At 44.6% G+C, this 22,485-nt stretch overlaps 1 protein-coding gene across 3 annotated transcripts in view; it reads left to right on the forward strand.

The window, feature by feature from the left end:
* The window catches only part of FRMD4A (FERM domain containing 4A), a 209,551-nt gene that overhangs the window by 16,301 nt on the left and 170,765 nt on the right, over positions 1 to 22,485 (forward strand). For 2 of the 3 annotated variants that reach the window (XM_041413400.1, XM_041413401.1), the window contains exon 1: positions 17,337 to 17,845. The exons of the other annotated variant lie outside the window; for it this stretch is intronic. In XM_041413400.1, the coding sequence (XP_041269334.1) occupies positions 17,687 to 17,845 (159 nt within the window). In that variant the 5' untranslated portion in view covers positions 17,337 to 17,686. Of the gene's footprint in view, positions 1 to 17,336; positions 17,846 to 22,485 lie in introns of those variants that run through there. 3 annotated transcript variants of the gene reach the window in all.

The raw sequence follows: 22,485 nt of genomic DNA on the forward strand, positions 1-22,485 counted from the left end.
TAAATCCCACAGCAGCAGTGAAAGAGCCCAAAATACAGTCCTGAGTGAGCAGATTTCACATGCAAAGCCTGAGATGTGAGAGATCTGTGTAATGCATGGCACACACCCACCAGCAGATAGGGTTTTACAAAGGTTTTTACAAGTGCAGGTGAAAAAGGGCATTGCTAAATACTAGTAGGTATGACACAGAGACCACCAGACATGTCAGCTGAGGCAGAATTAAGCTTTGTGCTTTGTGCCACAGGGCACACCAGCAGCTGCTACAAGGACTGAGGTATGAGCTGGGCTCATCTAATTCAATGCTGATGTCCATGAGATGTTTTCATCCTGACCAGCTCTTGGGGTTGCCTTTGGGATCACTGCAAAGGCAGTCAAAGTACTGTGGGGGGCTGAAAAGGAGGTCCCCTGAAAACATTTTTGACTGATTTAGTAACTCCTTCAACTGCAGCCAGCTCTACTTTAACCAGCACATACACCTTGGTTAGAAGACAATCCCCCCACACACCAAAAAAACCCCAAAACAAACAGGAAACATGAATCTCATCCCTAACACAGTATTTCTCAACACAGAGCCCTCCCCACCACGTCTTCCTTCTGTGGGTCTTCCTCCCCCAGCACGTTAAACAGGCAGTCCCTTCTCCCTTTGCATTATTGATGTGAGACGGTTTCTGCCTCCCAGCTATGTTTATTATATCCATGTGCTGCGGATGTGGATGAGAGGAAGATGAATAGAGTCCTGCTAATGTCTAACAAATGCCTAGCACCATCCAGAGATCTCTTTCTGCTGCTTCAAGGCACTCCTAAGGAAGAGCACAATTTACTCCTCTCAAGACGTCACCAGCTATTTTCCATCCTCGGGAATGCTTCTCACCACAAACACAAGGCGTTGTTTTTTTGAGTTAGAAAGCCCAGAGAAAACATGCAGCTTTCTTGTATTAAAAAGGGATAAGTCTGCCCTCTCTTCTGCCTTTGAGGCTCAAATCCTGGCGCTGCAGAGGCTGTGTAAAAAGGAAGGCCATCTCCAGGCAAAAGGAAGTGCTGTAAAAAACTAATCAAGCTGGGAGAGGTCTGGCTGGAAAAGCCATTTAAAATTGGGTTTTGCAGGTTGTGCCCCAGCTTTAGGTCCCAGTTCTCAGCTATGGTAAATTAAAGGCCTCATGCCCAGTTGTGTCAGTGGATGCTTGCAGCTCAGCAGGAATTTAGTCCAGATTGCTTTTTTATTTCTTGTGCTTCCAAAGAAGATAAGATTAAAAATGCAGCCAAAGCCTCAATCCACAGCTCCACTGTCCATTACCCAAATGTAAATCTATACCAGCACAGAACTGGGATTGCTATTCACCTATGACACTTCCTCCCTGAATGGATATCCATGAACACGCACTCGTATCATGACTTTAAAACACACCAGGCAAAGATAAATCCGTAAATGGATATTTATTGCCATAGAAAACAGATGGCAGAAGACAAAGCTCCCATGTTCTTATCCCAAGCTGCAAGCACGTTAAGAATGCGGCAGGAAACGTCATTCCTCCTATAAATAAATTTCTCTTGAGAAGAGAGAACCCAGGGCTGAAAAAAAAGTCAGTCTTTCTGCTCTGTAGGCCAACTCCGAGGCAGGTTTTCCCACGCCACTCTGCAGCTTATGGTGACCTTTGCTTTTGGCAAGAGAGGAGATTGTCTTCAAACCCAGAAAAAGAGTTCCAATATGTCTTGCTGCTGTACAAATTTTTTACTATTATTTTTATTTTTTATTACTTTTATTATTCTGAGCTACTGATTTTCTTTTTCTAGCAGACAAAGCATAATTCAGCACTCAGCTTGCTACTAACCATTTTTCCAGCACGGATTCAAGAGCAGAGGGGTGTGAAACCTCTCACAGTGAGGGCTGGAGGGCAGGGTCCAACGGGGTGGAACAGGCAGACCTTGCAGCATTCACAGGGGAGTGATCCTGGCCCGTGGAACCCTTTGTGCAAACTCTGTGAGTGATGCTGTGAGCGCTCGCTCTGACACCATGGCTCAGTGACTGCTCCGAGGGAAGCTGATCTTTCCAGTTCACCCTATTTACTTGAAATCTCTTCCACTGGCGTGCAGGTCCTGCAGACCTTTGCATAGCACCTTCACTGACATTTTTTGGATGGGTGTCTTACCTTGACAGCATCACTGCTGATCTGACAGACTGCCGAGGTGACAGGAGAGTTACTCAGGTATCACAGATAACAAACAAACCGTAGATACTTGAGTGCAGAAGTTGCCAAAGAAAGAAGACCTTGAAGCAAGGAGCTCCTGTTGTCTTAGATGTTTTCTGGAAGTTACTCAAGTCTCAAGTGAGAGACAAAAAATTATGCACCCTCCCTGTAGACAAATAATTGTATCCAAAAAAATAAATTAATAAAAGGCTAATCTTAAGTAGCAAAGCTGTCACCTATGTAATGTTCTGATATAATCCCTTGTGACTGCTGAAACATCAATTTTATCTGCTTCATCAGAGCTTTATCTCTTCTGACCTGTTCACAAGTATTTTGGAGGAATTGGTTTAATTTGAACTCTACCTAGACAGATAAATGCTTAGTGCACCTCTTAGGTGTCTGGAAGTTATAATATTTTCTGACACTTCTAAAAGGTGTAACAAATCAAAACAGACTTCCCTGTGAAACGGATCAGGAGCTGTGCCAGACTTCATCCCCCAAAATGCATGCAGGTTAACAGTGCAAGAGGAAAGAGCATGGCAGAGGCTAATGGATAGTGACTGGTGAACTCTGAAGAATTTGGAGCCAGGATACTGCTCAAATTGGCTTTCAAATGGTTGGAGCTTAATTGAATTATTGAATGCTCTCAAGGCCTGGAGACCTCACAAGCAGAGGTTCTGCTTTGAAATTTCCAGTGCTTCAGATTCTTATTTTGATGAGAAAATGAAAAGCTTTTTTCATTACAAATTGGCATTTGTTGCCTTCACTTTGGCCAAGCACTGGGATGGAAAGACCAGGGGACAGAGCAAGGGCAAGCCTGGGGGCAGAGGTTGGGAGCCAGAAATGAACCAAATGTTTTGGATTTGAGTAAAGGGAAGGAGGGAATCATGTGAATCCAGGTATAAAACTTTAGAGGAGGGGTGAAAGGCTCCTCTGGTTCATGCATCCTTTTGGCTAATAAGCCTCCTCAAGTACCCGGTTAATTTCCCTCAAGGTGATGATCTGCAGCCCAGGAGGCAAGAACTTACCACCCCAAACTGAAGGTTCCTGGAAGGGCTTTTCAGTTCTGAGATTCAGTTTCTTGCAAAGTCAGCCAGTGATAGATAATGCCAAGTGGCAGTTTGGGTGGTTGAAATACCTTCCAACCTGCCCCAACCTATAGTTCCAGTCCTAACTCTTCTAGCCAGGACTTATCCCTGGAAGAGCATAGACATGCCTTCAGCTGGGTTTTAAATCCAGACACAGAAAGTCTTCAGACTTTATCAGTTCCTGATCTGTACAAGGGATTTCTTGAATGTTGCTTCAACAAATTCCTGACCTAACAGCATTTTCAGGCATCAAGTAGAAAGTTCAACACATGCCTTTTTCCTGTTCTTAACTTCTTCAGTCTTTTCATCCATTTAACTCAGGATAATGTACAGTGTTTGGGGGAAAAAAATCAAAACAAAACAGTGGATGAGCATTTACTTTTCACAGACCTTTTCCATTTTCACTATTAAGACTTCTTTGGTGCAAACCAGACACCAACACAAGCCTCTTATACACCAGCAGTGACTTCAGTGAAACTCACAGGCACCAGGGCCCCCCCAGGCAGCCTGATGGGAATCATGGAAAAGGCTGTTCTGACCAAGAGGGAATGTGTTGTGTAGGTAGTCACACAGTTCCTACTTTGCTGACTCAAGTTCAGAAAGTTGCATTGAGATTTCCAACATGTTTCCAAACTCATGGCCAAACTTTCTGTACTAGCTTATTTCCTGCTGAAGTTTATATTATCCTCATTGTCTCAATAATTTCTAGTGGCTTCAAAGAAATGGTGATTTTTCATTCCACAAGAAAATGGGTATGAATGATTCCTACACTTTAATTTTGGGGGGATTTTGGGTTTCTTTTTGGACCACAGCTTCACACTCTCCAAATTGCACAGACATGGAGTGCAATTTGTCTCCACTTGCCAAAGATACCACATGAAAAGCTTCTGGCAAGATAATGGACTGCAAATGAGGCCACTTAGTCACCCGCACACACCTTACAATCCAGCTGTATTTCTGGAATATATTTAGAAGGTGCAATTAGGGTTGTGCATGCTTTGAAATAAGTAAGCAAGCTTCTTAGCTGAAGTTGAAAATCATTTTAGTTTCCAGTACTCCCACTATAAAAGACACCAATCTTGGTGGGGTGGGACCGTGGATATCTATTTTCTCTCCAAGTTTTGCATCAACACAGATTAGGCTGACTCTAAGGACTGATAACCTGCAATTAATGTTGGTGCACTAAGCATCTACCCTTTGGGGATCTGTGTGCAGAACAAGTACCATCTTACAGTTTTACTATTTTAGTTCAGTACAGAAATCTCTGCAAGTGCAAATCAAATCAGCCTTAACTCAAAAGTTCCTGCCACAGGGAATTTCCACCCTGCCAGGTCCCAACAGATAAGTTGGGAGGATGAGATGAGTTTTGGAGAAACTCAACTAAAAGACATTAAAGGTAGGGATTGGTGTTTTTACTAATGTGTGTTCCTCATTTCAGCTTCCTTCCAATTGTACCTTCATTCAGCTTACAAGCTCATCATTAAACTGTAATAATTTTTATTACTGTTATAAGTCTCTTCAGTAGTCAAAGAAAAGACAGTAATGCGTGTCTTCTGGTGACAACACATCCCAATATCTTCAGAGAAAATTTTGCATGGGTTGAGCTGTCTTTTCCAGTTACAGGACATAAACACAGTGTCTGCTCAGTGTGTTTAGTCCTGGGGAGCAGCTCCTGATGAGGCATCTGAGCTAGCCCAGCTCAGATGGCCCTGTGAATTTTCAGTTGTCCGCCCAGGGTTTGGCCTGGGAAACCCTGCACTGCCATAGCTGTGGGACTCTTGCTTGTCCTTGGAAGAGAATTCTAAGGGGGCATGTGCACTGCAAAACATAGGGGCTGCACCCCATTCTAGTGAAAATATGAATCTGTATTACATGGTTCTGCTTCCTTATTGCTGTGGACCACTAGAAGATCACCTGAGTCCCACCAAAGCTAAAATTTGTGTCCTAAGAGCAGCAATACATGCTCTTGTCAACACCATTGTCCACCAAGTTGAACCAGGGTAGGTTTAGACTGGATATCAGGGAAAATTTGCTCACTGAAATGTTGGTCAGGCATTGGAACAGTCTGCTCAGGGAAATGGTGGAATCACAATCCCTGGAAGTGTTCAAAAGACTTGTGGATGTGGCACTTGGGGACACGGTTTTGTGGCAAACACAGTGGTTCTGGGTCCGCAGTGAGGCCTGATGATCTTAGAGGTCTTTTCCAATCTTAAGTATTCCATGACTCTACCTGCATGACTCCAGCAGACACAGGGCAGGTGCCAAGCAGCAGAGCCCTGTATTCCAGCCAGCTCTCTGTGTCCTTGGGGCTGTGTCTACACAAACAGTTGTTCCATTTTAAGAGATTTTATTTGAGTCTTTTGGGGGCAAAGGAGGTGGAGGGTGGAGGGGGTGTCCTGGTGCTCACTGTTTATTTGGAGACATCTGTCTTCAGTGCCCCTGAGGAATGTCTGAAGCTGCTCTGAAGGACAGATCCATGACCATATTCTGGAATGGTGTTCCATATTTATGTGTTTTCAGGCTGTGGGCACCAGCAGTGGATCATTGAGATTGCACCAGTGGCATGAATAAAGGGCCAGACACCTCACCTGAGAACAGGGCAGCTGGGGAGGTACAAAAGGAACTGGATCCTCTACTTGCACCCTCTGCAAATGCTCCTCCTTCTTTGCAGGATAGATTTAATCTGGCATTCAAAGAGATATGTGTCTTGTATCAATTTCTCTGCATAAATGCCTGTATTTAATGTATCTGTAAAAGATGCTGAGGTTTGCCTGGGTGAGAGCACTGTGGGATTCTCAGTGAGCTCCCCTGACCAATGTGATCCATGAGAAATTCCTGCTATTCAGAGGGGAGAATGTCAGTGTGCGTTTTGTCCTCCACAGTAATTCAAAAAAGCTCTCCAACATCTTGCTTTTACTAACCCATTTGCTATAGATTCCATAGGCACAGTTCACCTCTTACTACAAGACTTGTCCTGCATGGGTTATAATATTATCCATGATGCTTTGGAGCAGCTTAAGAAGATGAATGGGGTTGGCATCAAATAATTTTCTGTCTTTCAGTCTTCTCTTAATGCACCTGCAGACTGGGGAAGGAGGATGATCAAGGCTAAAACTCCACAGGAAGTTTAGCCTCATTAAAGGTCCAGATTTTCACAAAAAACCCAAGAAAAGTGATTTGCCAATATTTCATATGCTCTCCTTTCCTCAGAGCTGACTTCAAAGCTGTTACTGCTGCCTGAGGGCAGAGCCTGGAGTTCCCAATATTTGAAAACATCATCCAAGAAAACCTGTCAAGGCCAATATGATAAACAGGCTATTGTAAGAGGGGAGTTTGGCAATCCTACACCACAATTTAAAATTATTCTTTATAATACATTGGACTTTACATATTGCAAGGCTCTGCAGACATTGATCCTCTGCAGATCTATGCAAGACCCTGCCAGTGCTGTTGCTCCCACTTGGCAACCAAGATGCTTTCAAGGTAAAAGCCAAGGTGAACTGCCAACACCCTGCAAATCTGGGAGTGTTTGATGCAGGATCAAACCTCAGGGCTTCCATTAGCTGGAAGTGCAGACCTACATCCCCTTCCTCCCTCTCCAGCATCTCTCCACCCAACTCATGCCTGCAAACCACACCAGAGACTGGGAGGAGGCTTTCTAATTTTCATAATTTCCACTTTGAAATGTTAGAAAGCTTCCTTTTTCCATCCTGGACTTTGTTGCAATGCAGGCATTGTGTATCATCCCGTAAACTTTCAAATGCACCAATAGTGGCAGTTTCCTGCAGGAGAAAAAGGGTTTGCTTCAGTTAAAGCAAGTTGGAACCTGGCCAAGGAGAGTCATAAGAGCAGAGGATGGTGATTTTTAAAAGCACAGTTATGTTAGTGCATTCCAATGTGTCCAATCAGTCACCGGAGGGCGGTTAAAGCGTCCTTGGGGCCAGCCTCTGGCTTCTGGGGAATGGTGTCAGGGAAAGATAATCAGGCTGATGCCACTGGATGACCCAGCTCCTCTTCCTGACCATCAGTCACAGCAGACTTTGTGCTGCTGGCCAGGCTCTGGTTCGCTGAAGTATTTTGAAATTTTTTCATTTGTGAACTTTGTTTCATATGAATCCATGGATGCTGTTATCCACCCTAGACTGGAAGGGAAATTGCTGAAAGACCCAGAGCAGATCCAGGGTGTAGGCAGCATAAATGTTTTCCTGCAAAGGCCAGGAGATACCATGGGGTCTCTGAACATCCCAACTCAGCACTAGTGTTTTCTCTGAAATCAGCACCTTTTCCCCCAGGAGTCCTCTATGGTAGGGGCTCAGGGTGAAAGAACCCAATTTTAGAGGGAAGGGAGCAACACATCACTGTCTTTTAGAGAAATTGCAGATGGAAACTCACAAATCCAGACATCCTGAATCATGTGAAGATGAATCAGGCATCTTGTGCAGCCCAGGGTATCTACCACCCCAGTCTTGCACTCAGCCCCTCTCCTGTGAGGTCAGGACTTTGCAAGGAGAGACTGCAAGCCTGACCTCAAATTCCCCGGGCACCAGCCTCTGAGAAACCTTCTCTTGTTTCTGTTTCATAACGATTGCCCACTGGGGAGGCAATGACCAACTCTCCCTCCCGGTTCCTAGCTTGCAAAGCCAAGAAATACCAACATGAAAAGGTCCACATTCTGTTATCCTGGAATGAACTGACCACGTCTGGTCACACAGGGACAGAGCCCAGAATACCATCTACATGGGCTTTTCTTTCCCATGACCAGTTTCCCAATCAGAGCTTGAATAAACATTAGGTCATCACCAATTTATAATGGCAGAAATTTATGTCTCTCTTGATCACATTTTCATAGAAGAAGGAATAAGCTTTCATTCTTGCTATTCTACCCATATCTTATTCACTCTCTGACAAAACCAAACACACTATTTTGAAATCAAACAGATTCACAGAGGGTGTTCCCTGCTCAGGCAGTGATTCTTGTCTGACTGGACCACTGCCGTGTTCAGTGTTGATTTTGTTGGCTTCAGACATAAATCTTCCCAAAGACCATTTTCTTAGTGCACGGAATAAGAGTCCCATTGTTACAGCAATAATGCATTTGGGACATATCTCCACTGCTCTTCAGACCAAGGCAGACACTTAATGGGGCAGTTCTTATAGCTGTGTACCCTTTTTCATCTCCTTTTCATAACTCTACCTGGGGAAGGTTCTTGCTCTCTGTTCCCTCATCTTGGTGGAGCAATGGCTTGAAGGAGTGTTCATACTGAGGTCTAGGCAAAAGCACCAAAACAGAAACCTGCAGTCATTTATGCTTCTCCTGAGTCCAGAAATAAATGAAACTAGGCAAATCAGGACCAACTTTAAGTGCCTGGTTCTCACAGACCAACACCTCGGCCTGTGAAGGAAGCTCTCCTGGCTTTGCAAGGCTGTGACGTGGCTCTGTCAGTGAATTCCTGTCTGTGATAAGGCTGAACCACGGCTGTCAGAGCCTTCAGAGGTTGTTGCTCACCCACATGTGCATGGCTTGTCAAGGCAATGGAGCATGCACTGCTGGTGCTGTTCTGTGGGTGGGGGCAGAGGAGCAGGGACCAAGGGCTGCTCGCTGTCCTGGACAGAAGTGGAGTGGGAGCCAAACCAGGGCAGCACAACAACACAAATCACAAGTGCAGATCAAAAGACCTTTGGCACCATGGGAGCTTCATGTCTGGGTTGAGATACTGCTGGAGGTCTGAGCTGCATCTGGAGCTGGGGAGGGTGTGAGGGACCTACAGGAGAGGACATGATGTGGCATTCCAGGCTGACACGGAGGGCCTGGTGGAAACTGCCCAGAAGAAATGAGGGCAGTCTTGCATGTGGTTCAAAGTGGATTGCATGGGTAGAATATATGGCTCTAAGCAATGAAGCAGTGAATTTATTTCAGCCACATAGAGCTATTCAACTTGTGAACAACATTAGCTGGGTTTTGATCGCTCCTTTTTTTCTGAGCTACTGTGGTGCTTGGGCAGAACTTCCAAGTTCATCATTCTCCTAAAAGTTCCTATATTTGTTTTCCTTAGACTCGAGACTTCTTTTTAAAAAGAAAATCTGCCATATCCTTCAGCTGCAAATGATTTAATAGCTCTTGGCTTTGTGTGATCTGAATATTTTCTTGTTCTCTTGCTTTGCAGCTGTGACCTACTTAATTACAAGCAGGAAACAAACCCCAGAATCATTAGACTTTCTGCCTGGCTTAAAGAAGGGGAAAAAAATAAAAATCTTATGTTTTTAAATACTAGGATGTCCTTCTTAATAACAGGAAGTCAAGCTCCAGATAGCAACAGTGAGCATTTGAATTCTTTGTGAATCAAGATAAGAACAGCAAAGAGCTTATGGGTTTTATTTTTTATGGCATGGATGTTTTGGGGGCAGGGGAAATGACAGCCGCTTCTAACAGCCAAAATGGGAATGAGTCATAAATTTCTAAATCAAAAGCGTAAATCCTCTTTGTTTTAAGTTCTGAGCAGCCTCAGTCTGCTCTGTCCACAGAGACAATGAAGTGACTGACTTGCTGCTTCGATCCAGCAACGTTCGATCTATTTTATCCTCTTTCCAGGAAGTAAGAGCAAACAAGCCAGACAGTGAGTTAGGATCCCCCATGGCAAACCATCAGGTTGGAAGACAGAGCATGGGAGAGTTTGTTTAACTTCTCTCCACCTCTGTAGGAGTGTGGGCTACTATTTATACCTCCTGAAACTCAGAACCCCATCTGGAAATGCTGGTGTGGTGGCAGCTGTAGAAAGCAATCAGAGAAAGGAAGGCCAGGACTGACAGCCTCTGAGACTGGCTGTCCCACACGGGCACTTCAGCCCTCTTGTCCCTGTTTATCACAGCCCTGGTGGCAGCTCAGTGGTACAAATCTCCCAGTGCATCATGAGGCAGTAGAAGCTGATGTTTGCTCAGGGTTTTAAACCAACCAGCAACAGAAGTGCAAGTTATCCTCTTCTGTCAACTGTGCATGCATTATCACTGCAGATGGCATGGATCCAGAGCTGTCCTACAACAAATGGAGATTTTCCATTAGCAGCAGCCACAGGGGTCTGCGTTTCGGGAGCAAACAGGGTAGAGGTCAGCTCTCATGCTCTACTGAGAAGGTCTAACTGGTCCCAGCTGGGGAGATGTTCTCAGCAGGAAGATCTGCTCCAGTACAGAAATCCCCCTCTGTTGACTCCCGCATTTCCCATCTGCAGATTAATTGTGCTGCGGCAATGGAAGCAGCCAAAGTGTGATCCAGCCCCAGTGCAGATGCCATGAGTGAGTGTGCAAGTGTGTGCACGCACAGGGCGTTGTGGTTTTAGCAGCCCAGTGGGGCTCAGTCTGGGACATCCCCCTCCTCCATGGCAGCCTCCCTGCACACACTCAGCATCACCTGGATGTGTACAGCACAACTCCCACAGGCAGCACACACGTACATAAGCAGCCTTCACCTCAGGGAACATTTATTTACCCACAGTTATGCTCATTTTGATAATCAGTGTAGGAGCTTTCAACACAGAGGGTATATTATCGACCCAAGATATCTGAAGTGTTTCTGATTTTTGCTGCAGAACTCCCATGGAACATGACCAGTTGGCTTTCTAGAACACTTATTTACTTTTAAACGTGAAACAGTTCCCCTGAGATTTCATATCACCTGACAAATGACAGTGAATTAATCTATTGAGGAAATGGAGACCCATAAAGCTATGTGACTCTTCTAACGTTGCTCAAGAAATTGATGACTTTTCTGGAATGGGACCAGATTCCTCCTCATTTTCACTCTGAAGGTTATATTTGACCTGCTTATCTTCCTCTCTGTCCAGTGACACTTACATCCTAACCACACTATCAGTATTTACTAGTAATGATTTTTTATAAGAAGCGTTGAAATAAATTAAATATGCTTTCTTTATTTTAGGCAGGAACAGACTTTCCAACCCCTAAGCAAGATCAAACATGAGAAATCTGGACCACTGATTTTCTAAAATATGTTCCCTTTGCCCTCCTTCTTTCTCACCCTCGCCTGAACAGAAAGGACTTTGTATCAGTCATTGAAAGCAGTGAGTGTTACCACTGGGTCTGAATCAGGCAGATACTTAAATATATCTGCAGGACAAGTTGCAAGAAAATGTTCTGCTGCCATGGGCCATTTGTGCTGTGTGTAGGCTTGTTTTGCATGGGCAGCAAGGCTGCCCTTCATGAAATTATCTACCACGCCATAGGGCAGAACTGCAGGCTGGCTGTTTATGAGCCACCAGATCTGTCCTTTCTCACAGGCAAATAGTCCCAGTTAGGGGACACCTGCAATGTGAAAATGTGTGTCTTCCAAACCACAGCCCTCAGCCAAGGCCATTGGGACAGCTTGATCATCACCTGATAAAGGGTGGGACACACAAGATAAATATATAATTCAAACTTATATGAAACTCAGATGTAACATAAAGAAATGTCATAAAGAATCATAGAAAGGTTTGGGTTGGAAAGGATCTTAGTAACCATCTAATTCCAGCCCTCAAAGGCAAACACTTGCTCCAGTCACCAAAGGAATAAGCAAAAGCTTGAAACAAGAAGGGTGTAACTGCACAAGTGCATGACTTCTTCTGTGGGCAGTCAGGCATGTTCGATCCTTAGTCTGGGATTCAGTGCTCACCTGATGGGCACAGACACAGGTTTGTCTCAGGTTTGTATTGTTTCACCCCTGAACCTTGTCAGAGGCTGTTTTAGACATGGGTGATTAACATGGAAGGAAAACAGCTTGGCTGCTGGATGAGCTCTAGGCTGTTCCCTGTTCATACATGCCTCACAAGCAGGGTGTGATTTTTTTCTGTTTTCTTCTGGCCAAAAATAATTCTCCTGAGCATTTCTGCACATGATAACAGAGAGCAGGGTGAAGATGAACCTTGTGGTGTTGGGCATGTGCAAGCATGTGCTCCTTTGACTGGAGAGCCTGGTCGCAGTGCCCAGCAGGATCAGAGTTAATCATAAGCTTGGGTTTCCAAAGTGAATAATCGTATTTAAGATCTCACCATTCACTTTCTGTGGCTGTTCTGCACTATTTCCTTAATACATTGTCCTGACCTACATCCCCTCCTGCAGACTCATTCACCACAGCATCCATGGAGAAAGAGGATTGAATAGCAAATCTCTGCACAATCTCTTTCACGTTTCTGCATAGTAGAAGTGAAAATCACTTTAGCTGGTGGCATATTAGGGACAAGTACAAGCCCAGCTTTATAGGATTCACCTACTTTTAAACCTTGTTAAATCACTAACACAACTTACTTTAGGAAATGAAATGTGTATGATTTGAGGAGATGGCATACTCTGTCAGACAATAAAAATCTCTGGAGTGAGGACAGAAACAGCCTTACACAGACGGAGCTGCTGTTGGCATAACGATAATACTTAGCACTACCAGAGCACTTTACATTTTCAAAGAGCTTCAGAAGTGTTATGATCAAGGTGGATGACTGGAATAGTAAATTTTCATTCTGTTATTACTGTGAAGCAGCAGTTCATTTCATTATGGAATATTTTAGGCCATATGGACTCGTGAGAACATCTTGAGGAAATTGGCCAGGATTTTTGACTCGCGATGTTCATCCTAAAATGCAACCAGCAGGGAAGTCTTCAGTTTCTTGAATTTTCTCTGCAGGAAAGTTTTAGGGCTGTCAGCAGTGGCAGACCAGGGGAGCCAGGGAGAGGCTGTTCATACCTGTGGTTTTGGAAGCACGTGGAAGGTGAGAGTTAGGAGGTAACTGAAGCAGTGCAGGCACAGGCATCACACTTGCATGGGGCAGCAGATCTTTGGGCCAATATTTCCAAGAACAATTGCTTGTCTAGAGGTTCCAGAGAGGTGAGCTAGAGGTCTTTGTGCCTCCTCTACAAGCTTTTAGAGGTTCAGGCATGGTCATTGTCCAGATGCTGTGGCCCAGCCAGACTGAGGTCACAATTCTTTAGCAACTCAAAATTAATGTAGAGCCAACTCTTAGCTGATCAAAGCTCTCAGCAGACCCAGTATGGATAATATCTATACTTTATTTTCACTCCTATTAAATTTTGGAGGGTTTCCTCTGTCTGGAGCATATGTGCTGCATAATAGCTGTCAAGGTCTCAGGATTTGCTATTTCAAATCAAATGTCATTCCCAGATCCTTTTAAAACCCTTCTCTCTAAGCTGTCCTTATACAAAGTACAAAAGTACAAGAAATGCAACTAATAATAGAAATACAACTAATTGCAGTCCCTACACTCCAGAAAGCTCCCAACTGGACACACAGAAACCCACCATGATCCCTCCTGGGGTGACAGCAAGGTCACATGTCAGGGGAAAGACAAAGAAGTCCAGATGGGACAACATGAGGGATGACAGCACCTTGACTTGGGTGGAAACAGGGCACTCAGACACTCAGGTTCCCAAGTGGATTTGGGGCACAATGACCATTTGAAAATCTTGGGGGATTCTGTGGTTCAGTGCAGCTACAGGAGGGAGGCACTGCTGTGAGTCCCCCCATCCCCTGGCTCTGCCTGGGCACATGTGAAGGGAGAAGGGTGGCTCCTCACCCATGTGTTTGATAACTTGCAGCAGGACATCCCTGAACTGCTCCCATCGTATCAGACACAAAAATTATATGCCATTAAGGCACAAGGAGAAACTTGTAACCAGTTAAATATCTCAAAATAGCATCTTCAGCATAAGAAAGCATGAACCTCTCACATGAAAGGGGGACTCTGGGCACAGATCTGACAACATTAATCCTCTTTATAGAGGAATAAAGATCAAGAAGGGCCCTGAATTTGAAATAGAACCTAAAAGACCACATTGGGCTGGAGCTACAGGGACCACAGGGGCCATGTGTGGAGCAGAAACAAGATATTTATGGTATGTCTATGGCAAACTCAAAGGAAACAGCCTCTCGCCCACCAGGTCCTTCTTTCAACACACCCAAACACATCCACACCCATCAGAAAGTTGTGGGTAAAGGCCTGCTCTAGAGCATGATGGAGAGGATGCTGAACTGCCCGTTCTAAGGCGAGAGCATAGAAAACTGAACATGGACCCATCTCTCAAGCTCCTGGTGCAGGTAGCACCCACCTACATCCATGCATGGCAGGGATTTGCAGGGTCTGCAGAGAGGAGGAGCTGCCTGCAGGGTTTGGGATGGGAAATCAAGCCCCAGTGACAGTCCCATGAAACCACACAGCAGCTCAAGGGGGTTGGTTTTTTGCTTTTTGTCAAGGGAAGTAAAGAGCTATTTTTATACCCTAGTAACAGCCTTTGGACTGTCAGTAAAACGTGGGAGGTTTCATAGTAAATGTTTTGGCTGACATTTTCTCAGAAACAGCAGGAAATAATCAGTGCATAATTAGAGAGGAAAAGATGTGCAAATGTCTGTAGACCTCTGTAGAGCTCAAAGAGCTTTTTTTTTCCTAACTGACCTTAGTGAAGGTGAAGCTGAGCACGTTTTGTACAATTATAAGATGATTTTACAGAAATTCCTCAAAAGGTACACCAGTGGAAGAGCCAAGTTGCTAATTCTCAATATTTTTTCTCCTCTCTTGTGCCATTGCCTCTAACAGTAACTTCTTCTGACCATTTTGGATAAGAAAGAGCACATTCTGTGGTGCCTTGCTTGAAAAGAGCTCTTTTGGTGGAGTATCCCTTGACTCTAGAGGGAATGGGCTGTCTTTGCCTGAGAAACCTCCATGGTTGCAATTCCTTTGTGTCCTGCAAGGTGGGTTGAGCAATCTGTACTCAGACAGCTTTTACCCTCTCAAAAAACACTACGTGTTGGGTCAGCAGGAAAACCTCCACAGGAAACCAGACAATCTGCTCTAATCATGAAGGTAAATCTATCCACTGAAATGTTCACTGGGCCTTCTCTAGGCTCAAGTGACTCCTAAGGAGACTGCTCCAGCCTATCAGTTAAATAAATACATAGGAGCACTGTTTTCAGAAAGTCTGATTATGTCATCAGCCAAGTGAAAAGGCTCCTTCAGAGCTGCCCTCATCTGTTGAGTAATTACCGAGTTGGGACAGGGGCTGAGAATCTCCTTTCAGCCATAAGGAAAGACTTGATGCACATATGGAGCAGCTAATTTTAAAACTGTGGTATATCCTCCATTTCCCCTCCTCTCCTCTTTCCAGAATACCAAAGGGGTTAGGTCACATCCCAGAGCAATCACTTGCTATGGTTTCTTTCCCCCACTCTGTTTTCCTTTATCAAACACATTTCTTTTCCTTTCTTCTGCTCCCAGGCAGAGATCTTGTATATCAGGCTGTAGCCTGAAGCAAATATTGTCTGTATAGTTTTATATCTATAAATATATATATATATATGATTATTTTCTTCCAAATTAGGCTTTATAATGGAGATGTTCCTGGTCCCTTGTCTACATTCTTTCTAACAGAAGCAGTGTTTTACTGAGTTTAAAGGCAGGAAAATAACCAAGAGAGGATGAACAGAGGGAGATTACAACAAAGGCTGGACACCAAGAAAACAGGCAAGGACAGGGAGAGGAGGAAGGAAAACTGCACTTTGCAGAATGAATAGCTCCTAACAAGTTTAAAGGAAACATTATTGCAATTTTATTACTATATTCTATGAAGCTGCTCTAAAAACGAAGTCCTGAAGAAGCAATTAGGCTGAGAACATGAATTTTGCAGCTGTATTTTCCTGGCCCTCCCCTGCCCTGTCAATGAGCTGACGAGCCTCCTTGTGCCGTTATCATGTGATGCACAGCTCGCTTCGTGTCCTTCAGTCCTCAAAGGACAAAGTACAGATGGGGTCATGGTGGGACAGACCTACAGAAAATCAAGCAGACATTAATATTGCCACTTCTCCCCTATCCAGGGAGTTGAATAAGGGAAGACATTGAGGCTTTTTGGAAAAGATACCTTCCCGCCTCTGCCAAACCAGCTGTTTTAGGAGTTCAGTGTATGCAGGTCCTGCATGATTTCAGCTCAAGCTGTGCTGCCTACCCCTCTAAGAAGTGCCTCCTAGGAAGTGCCTCCATGCAGCCATTCTCCAGCTGACTCTTGTCTGCTCCCTCCAAATCCTGTGGTCTTTTTGCACACATTCCTCTGAAGGGAGAGTAAAATGAGTGAAAAATAGCACTGACAGGCAGTTGTCTCCAAGGGTGCTGGCTTGCACTGTGCCTTTGATAAAAATATTTCCTACCTCAGTTTCCCCACCTGGTGATTAAATAGGAAGAAGAAGCACTCATTGAATTTAGTTAGAAAATGTCTTGCAACTTAGCTCCATGATTTTGTGGTGATTTACCTGAACTGCAAAATCCTCATCTTGGTTTTTGCTCTTGCTGGACCACTTCCCTCATCTCAACTCATCATAGATGTTGACAGCATTGAAGTCTCCACCCAGACAAGCTGCTCCTGCAGGGAAACAGGCAGAGAGCTGATCTTTTCTCAGCACTTATTTTAGGAAGGGATGCCAGGAGTGAATCTTTGTATCCATAGACCAAAAAGGGTATTTTGGCATCCAGTTCTTCTGGAACTTCCTCCTGGGCTTGTTCAGACGAGTCCCACCCTTATGAATGTGAGCTAACCAAGGGTTAAAAATATCTCCACATCAGATGAATCAGACTGGTATTAAAAGGCCATCAACTTTCAAAAATATCATCCCTTGGATAAATAAGGTGCTTTGCAGACTGTTGCATAATTCTCATGTAAGATTAAGTTCCCTTACGAGTTCAAAACATAAAAAGGCTCCAGAAAAGACAGCTGGGTGGGAAAAAGAGTGGAGTGTAACTGTGCAATCGTGAGTTAACACACGAAACGAAAGGATGGAATGTTGCATGTGGCAGGGCTGCCTTCTCAGATGCTCTTCTGGAGTGTTTGAAAGAGTTAAGCCCAATAGTGGAATGTCTTGGGAATGCTGGCAGACAGAGAGTGAGCGGCTTTTTTCTTCCCTCTGGATGGAGTCCCAGGACTGAGCATGCAAAGTGATGATTTTGGATCCGAGTTTGCTTCTTGGGTCTGCAGCGGGGAGCTGGGAAGTGATGCAGTGTTACCAAGAAGTCCTTTGCAAGGGATGTGCAAATGCCTTCCTAAGTCAGGAGAGGTATTTTTACCTCTTCCTTGCTCATCCTTGGGTGCAGCAGGACTCGCTCTGAGAAGATACACAGAGGGAGAAACCACATCCTGAAGGGCATATGCAAAGGGAGAAAGACACATCCCCAAACAGTTTATTTTGGCTGTTGGTTTTTGTTGTCCGTTTTGGTTTGGTGGTTTGGTGGTTTGAGGTTTTTTTCTCTTGCTTTTCGTTCTTCGTCTTTGATGGAAATTTCAGTGACTCTTTAACCTTGCAGTTCATAAGGCACCTTGGGATTAGCTGGTTGCCTCGGAGCAGGGAATCTGGGGTGATTCACACAGGGAGCTGGCATGGCCGCTGTGCTCTTTGGCTTTGAGGATCTGCTCTACAGCTGGGACAGCCTGGTGTGGAGCCTGACGTCCCGGGCTCTGAGGAATTGCCGCTTTGGAAACCTGAGGGTCCTGCAGCTCATGCTGAAGCCATGGTGCATTTCCAGAGACGTTTATCAGGTAGGGTAACACAACATCAGGCCAGACCCCCACACCCCAAGGCTGCAGGGGGGAGACCCCTGGGACTCTCACAGGGTCCTCTCCTGTTCCTGCCAACCACTTTGGGTCCCACACAAGCGGTGGGACAGAGGGGATGCTGTGGGCAGGGGAGGTGTGGAAGGAGAAACATTTTGGTTTGGAGGATGGTGATGGGGTCTCCTATGGTGGAACACAGGTCCAAACTCTCCTTCCCACAGAGCAGGGGGGAATAAGTGAAAGCAAATTAATGTTCAATCTGCTATATCCCCTTTCCTTGAACTTTAGTTTTTCTGCATCTTAAGGCTGTCCCTACAGCTGCACAGGAATAATTTATAATTTACCCAGAGGAAAGGATGCCTAAAGGCACCTAATCTGTGGAAAATGGGCATTTGCAGAGGGTTTTCAACTGTAGTATAACTAATTACCCCTAAGTGACTTGTGCAATGCCTTCTGACTGCTTCATCTTGCAAAGTCCCAGGCATCTGATTGCCTAAAATTTCTGGTTTGTTTGATGTATGGTTTATGTGGTATAGAGAGCTTTGGGGCTTGGATAACTGGCTTCTCTGTAGAGTTACACTAACTACTTACAGCTTGAGGTATAGTGACACAGCCCTAATAAACTCTGTGTGTTTCTGAGACTGATTAAACTGGGTTAAACAAACTGAACAGCACAGAAGGAACTAGTCCTGAATGTCACTTTGAAAAACAACTCATTTCAGTCCATAGGTGAGTCGAGGCTGCAGTGTAAACCCATCAGCTTCTCTGCTTTTTAAATCAGCCTTAGACAACTAAGGCTAGACATTTGTTCTGCTGTGGGGACAAACCCATTACGATTTATCATCTCCACAGATTTGTCCAATGCCGGATGCTGGACTGACGGATTGGTATTTGCATTTGGAAAATGGATTTTCTGCTACTCCCATTTACTTGGTATTTTGCTTTTCCTGGGCTTTGGAAGTCTCCATGTGTGAAGCCAAGTCATACAGAAAGCAACAAATTAAAAGCCTGTAGAAATTGTGTGTGTTGGTTAGAGGGAGACCAGGGCAGGGCTCTTAGTAATTTCAGCAAACTTTAAACCAGCTTCAAATCATGCTCTGGTTTCAGCAGACTTCAGGAATAGATTTTATGGTCTTTGGAGCTCAGCAAGCATGGGCAGCATTTTTATTTTAAGTATTTGTTTGTTCCAGAAGATACCCACAGCCAGTAACACAAGCCCATTACCCAGGGCTTGGCTTTGAAACCCCCCTGAGAGGTACCACTGGGGTGGCTCCAAGGGAACCACGCTGCCCTCCCTGGGCTCTGCTGACTCTGGACTGAGCTGAACCCAGAGTTCAGTGTGTGCAGAGGCTGCCCCTGGTGTGGGGCTGCCCCACACTCTCTCTCCACCTTGTCTTAGGAACCTGAACCTGAAGCCAATCAGCTCACGTGGGCCTGGGAAAGGGGAGGGGAAGCAAAACGACTCAATGCTGAACCTGATTTTTACCTTCCACCTATGTAAAATCATCCTCAAAAACTAATGAGTGGGTTTCCAGATGTGTCCAGATTCTGATTACTGATAATGAATCCCAGCCTATGCACCATGCATCAGGGCATGCCACTGCCTGTGAAGACTCCCAGAACTGCCATTCTCCCAGCAGATTCATGTTGCTGTAAGCATTGGCCAATCCACAAGTGCACTTTTTCCATTGAAAAATGCACTTGCCTTGAGACATTCCCTATGGCATTTTATCACAATCCTGGTATATTATTCCCCTTTGCCAGAGTCACCAAAGAAATGAGATCAGCAAAGGTGCTTCTCTTCCCACCCAAACAAGCATTAATGCAGCCTGAAAAACACTCACAGGTCAGGACGGACTCGAATAGTTGTTTGTTTCTCAGACAGAACCTCTGAACATCTGCAAAAGCTCAGTAAAACCACGTCACTTTATTTGTCAATGCCCGTGAGCTTGCAATTCTTTGGAGAGGATCTGAAATGCTGGGTCATGTACCAGGAGAATTGCTGCTGGGTGGAGGTTTGTTGAAAAAGGCATCTCATAGCTCATCCCTGTGCAGTTCCAGCAGCAGCATTGTTATTAGCAGCCAGCATGAGCTGATAGCTAACTCTACACTTATGTATATTAATCCTAAAAGCATTTTCCCCAGTAGCCAGCATCGTCCAATTTAAATGCTGGCAGGGTATTTTAGCAGAATATTGCTTGGACAGAAAGCCTGACAGTTTAATCACTTCCCAGAGACAGAAACTTCTTCCACTGCTGACTATTTAGATGAGCAAATAATCTCTTGATTGTGCTAGTTTTTGTTGTTACTATATATTAATCCCTGTTGCGACTGCACCTTGGGAGCAAAGCAGACCAGTGTAGGACTTCTGCTGGTACCAGAACCAGAAAAACCCTAAAAAGAAACATTAAAGAGAAACATTAGTCAACTTTGTAAAATTAAGCCATGCTTTTTCATACTCTGAAAAGTATGTTTTGTGTTTTTCTTTGAGTTAATCACATCTCTGGTTCTGGTGCCTTTTGCTGAACCAGGGCTGGGGGCAGCAGAGCAGTGCAGCACACAGCCAGGCTCTGCCTGAGCAGCACCCACACTGCTGGGCACCCAACCCTGGGAGAACTCAGCTCCTCCACCAGCCAGTATCATGGTTGTTCTGACTTAATTTTTTTGTATCCTTGCCCTAGTCTTTTGTCTCCACCACACAAACATCCCAAAGCTTGCCTATTGCCTTCTACTGTCCCATCTACAAAATATATAAAAACTAAGACAACATTGTACAGAGGGTACAGATTTACAACCCATACAAGGGCCAATGGGTTCTTGGAAACAAAACAAGCTCCAGGCATCAACATAATCAGTGTAATTCCCTTATTTATGAAGACAGACTTTACTTTCTTTGCTCTCAGAAAATCAGCACCAATGCTTTAGATGAAATAGAAGTTTTGGGGTGATGCTGGCTGCAGTGTTAGAGTGGGATCTGAAACATTTCAGTGTTCAAATCCAGTCTGACACAGCAACTGGAAGTCTGGACTTGCTCAAGCTGCACTCTAAACAGCAGTTGCTATAAAATAGGTTAAAACAATCAAAAAATTGTTCATTCTTGGTCTCCAGACTGTATTTGTCTCAGGGATGCTGAGTGACTCCATTTTTCACTGTCTGTAAGCAATGCTTTGGTACTCAGACCGTCTGAGCAGTACAGAGAGCTAGAGGCTTTTGGTGCCCTGAAGAATACCATCATCTGTCTCAGACTGCATTTCTTTCCTGGCAAATAAACCCTCCCCTAAGTCTGCTGTGATTCCCAGGGACACATTTGTCTGCCCAGTCTGAAACAAACCTCTTGCCTTGATCTGTTTTCAGTGGGGCTAATATTCACCAGTTGTTATATTTTCATTGTAATGAATGCTTGCTATATTTTAATTGTGTTTTGTGATCCACTGTGCGGTTGTCTGGCTGCATGATCGGAATTCATTTGAAAAGGGAGATGAACAAATAATAAACTTCCAGTCAGGGCTCTCAGACAGTCAGTTGTGCAAGATGTCACCGAGCTGTCGGATGTATTTTTACCAATGCCCAGATGTCTGACTGCTCTGACCTACTAAACAAATGGCCCTGTGAACTAACACAGTGCCTGCTTTTGCAGAAGTACTCACATTTCAAGAAGTACTGGGGGAGGGCTGGCTTATTATTATGGGATAAGCAGTCAGTTCTGCATTTTCACATCCTGATGATAATTCACTATTTATTTAATCTCCAAATCCATCAACAAATGTTTTAGTTTCCCAGCTATGCCTGTGCAATGTCAAAGAACATTAGGCAGTGCAGGACCTACATCTACAGTAAAATGTGTTTATGTGTCTCGATTGTTTAAAATCCCACCAACTGCTCCTACCAAGTCAGAGGCAGACCACTGGATGCAGAGCCATCTCTCAAGGATACCACTCAACAGACATTTAATTCCTCACTCTCTGTAGAAAATGTGTACTTTTTACACACTGCTTCTTATCCACCAAGTGTTTGGAAAGACAGTTAAGTAATTTTACTGCTATAGAAACCAAGGCAGAATCAGATTAAATTCCTTCAGGTTATGGGCACAAGTGCAGAATTGCCTGCAGTACCTCATTGGTCCCCAAATGTCCAGTTACAGAATTAAGTAAGAAGGTTGGGATATAGAATTTTGGGGCTGGGTGCTAATCTAGAATGAGGAAAAGGAAAGAGCTTTTGTTGTGCTGGCAGATAAGGAAATTCATGGAATATTCTATACTTTAGCAAAAAGTTTAATTTTGGCTATTAAGAAGAAATTGTTGTATATGAGGAATTGATTCTTCACTAGGGCAGTGAGGCTCTGGAACAGATTGCCCAGAGAAGTTGTGGATCCCCCTTTTCTGGAAGTCCAGGCTGGATGGGACTCAGAGCAACCTGGGCTAGTGGGAGGTGTCCCTGCCCAAGGGATTGGAACTAGAGGATCTTTGAGCTTCCTTCCAACCCAACCCATTCTGTGATTTTACTGTCCAGATCCTACAATTTCCCCTGAGGAGAATGTACCCCAGGTGCATTCACACTGCTGGCCATGGGGTGCTAAGGGTTTTTCCCCCAGCTGCCATGGGCACTGGGGAGGTGACCTGGAGGGT

Source organism: Onychostruthus taczanowskii, unplaced genomic scaffold, assembly GCF_017590055.1.
Source record: "Onychostruthus taczanowskii isolate IOZ18803 unplaced genomic scaffold, ASM1759005v1 scaffold41, whole genome shotgun sequence".
In the NCBI taxonomy this organism is placed as follows: Eukaryota; Metazoa; Chordata; class Aves; order Passeriformes; family Passeridae; genus Onychostruthus; species Onychostruthus taczanowskii.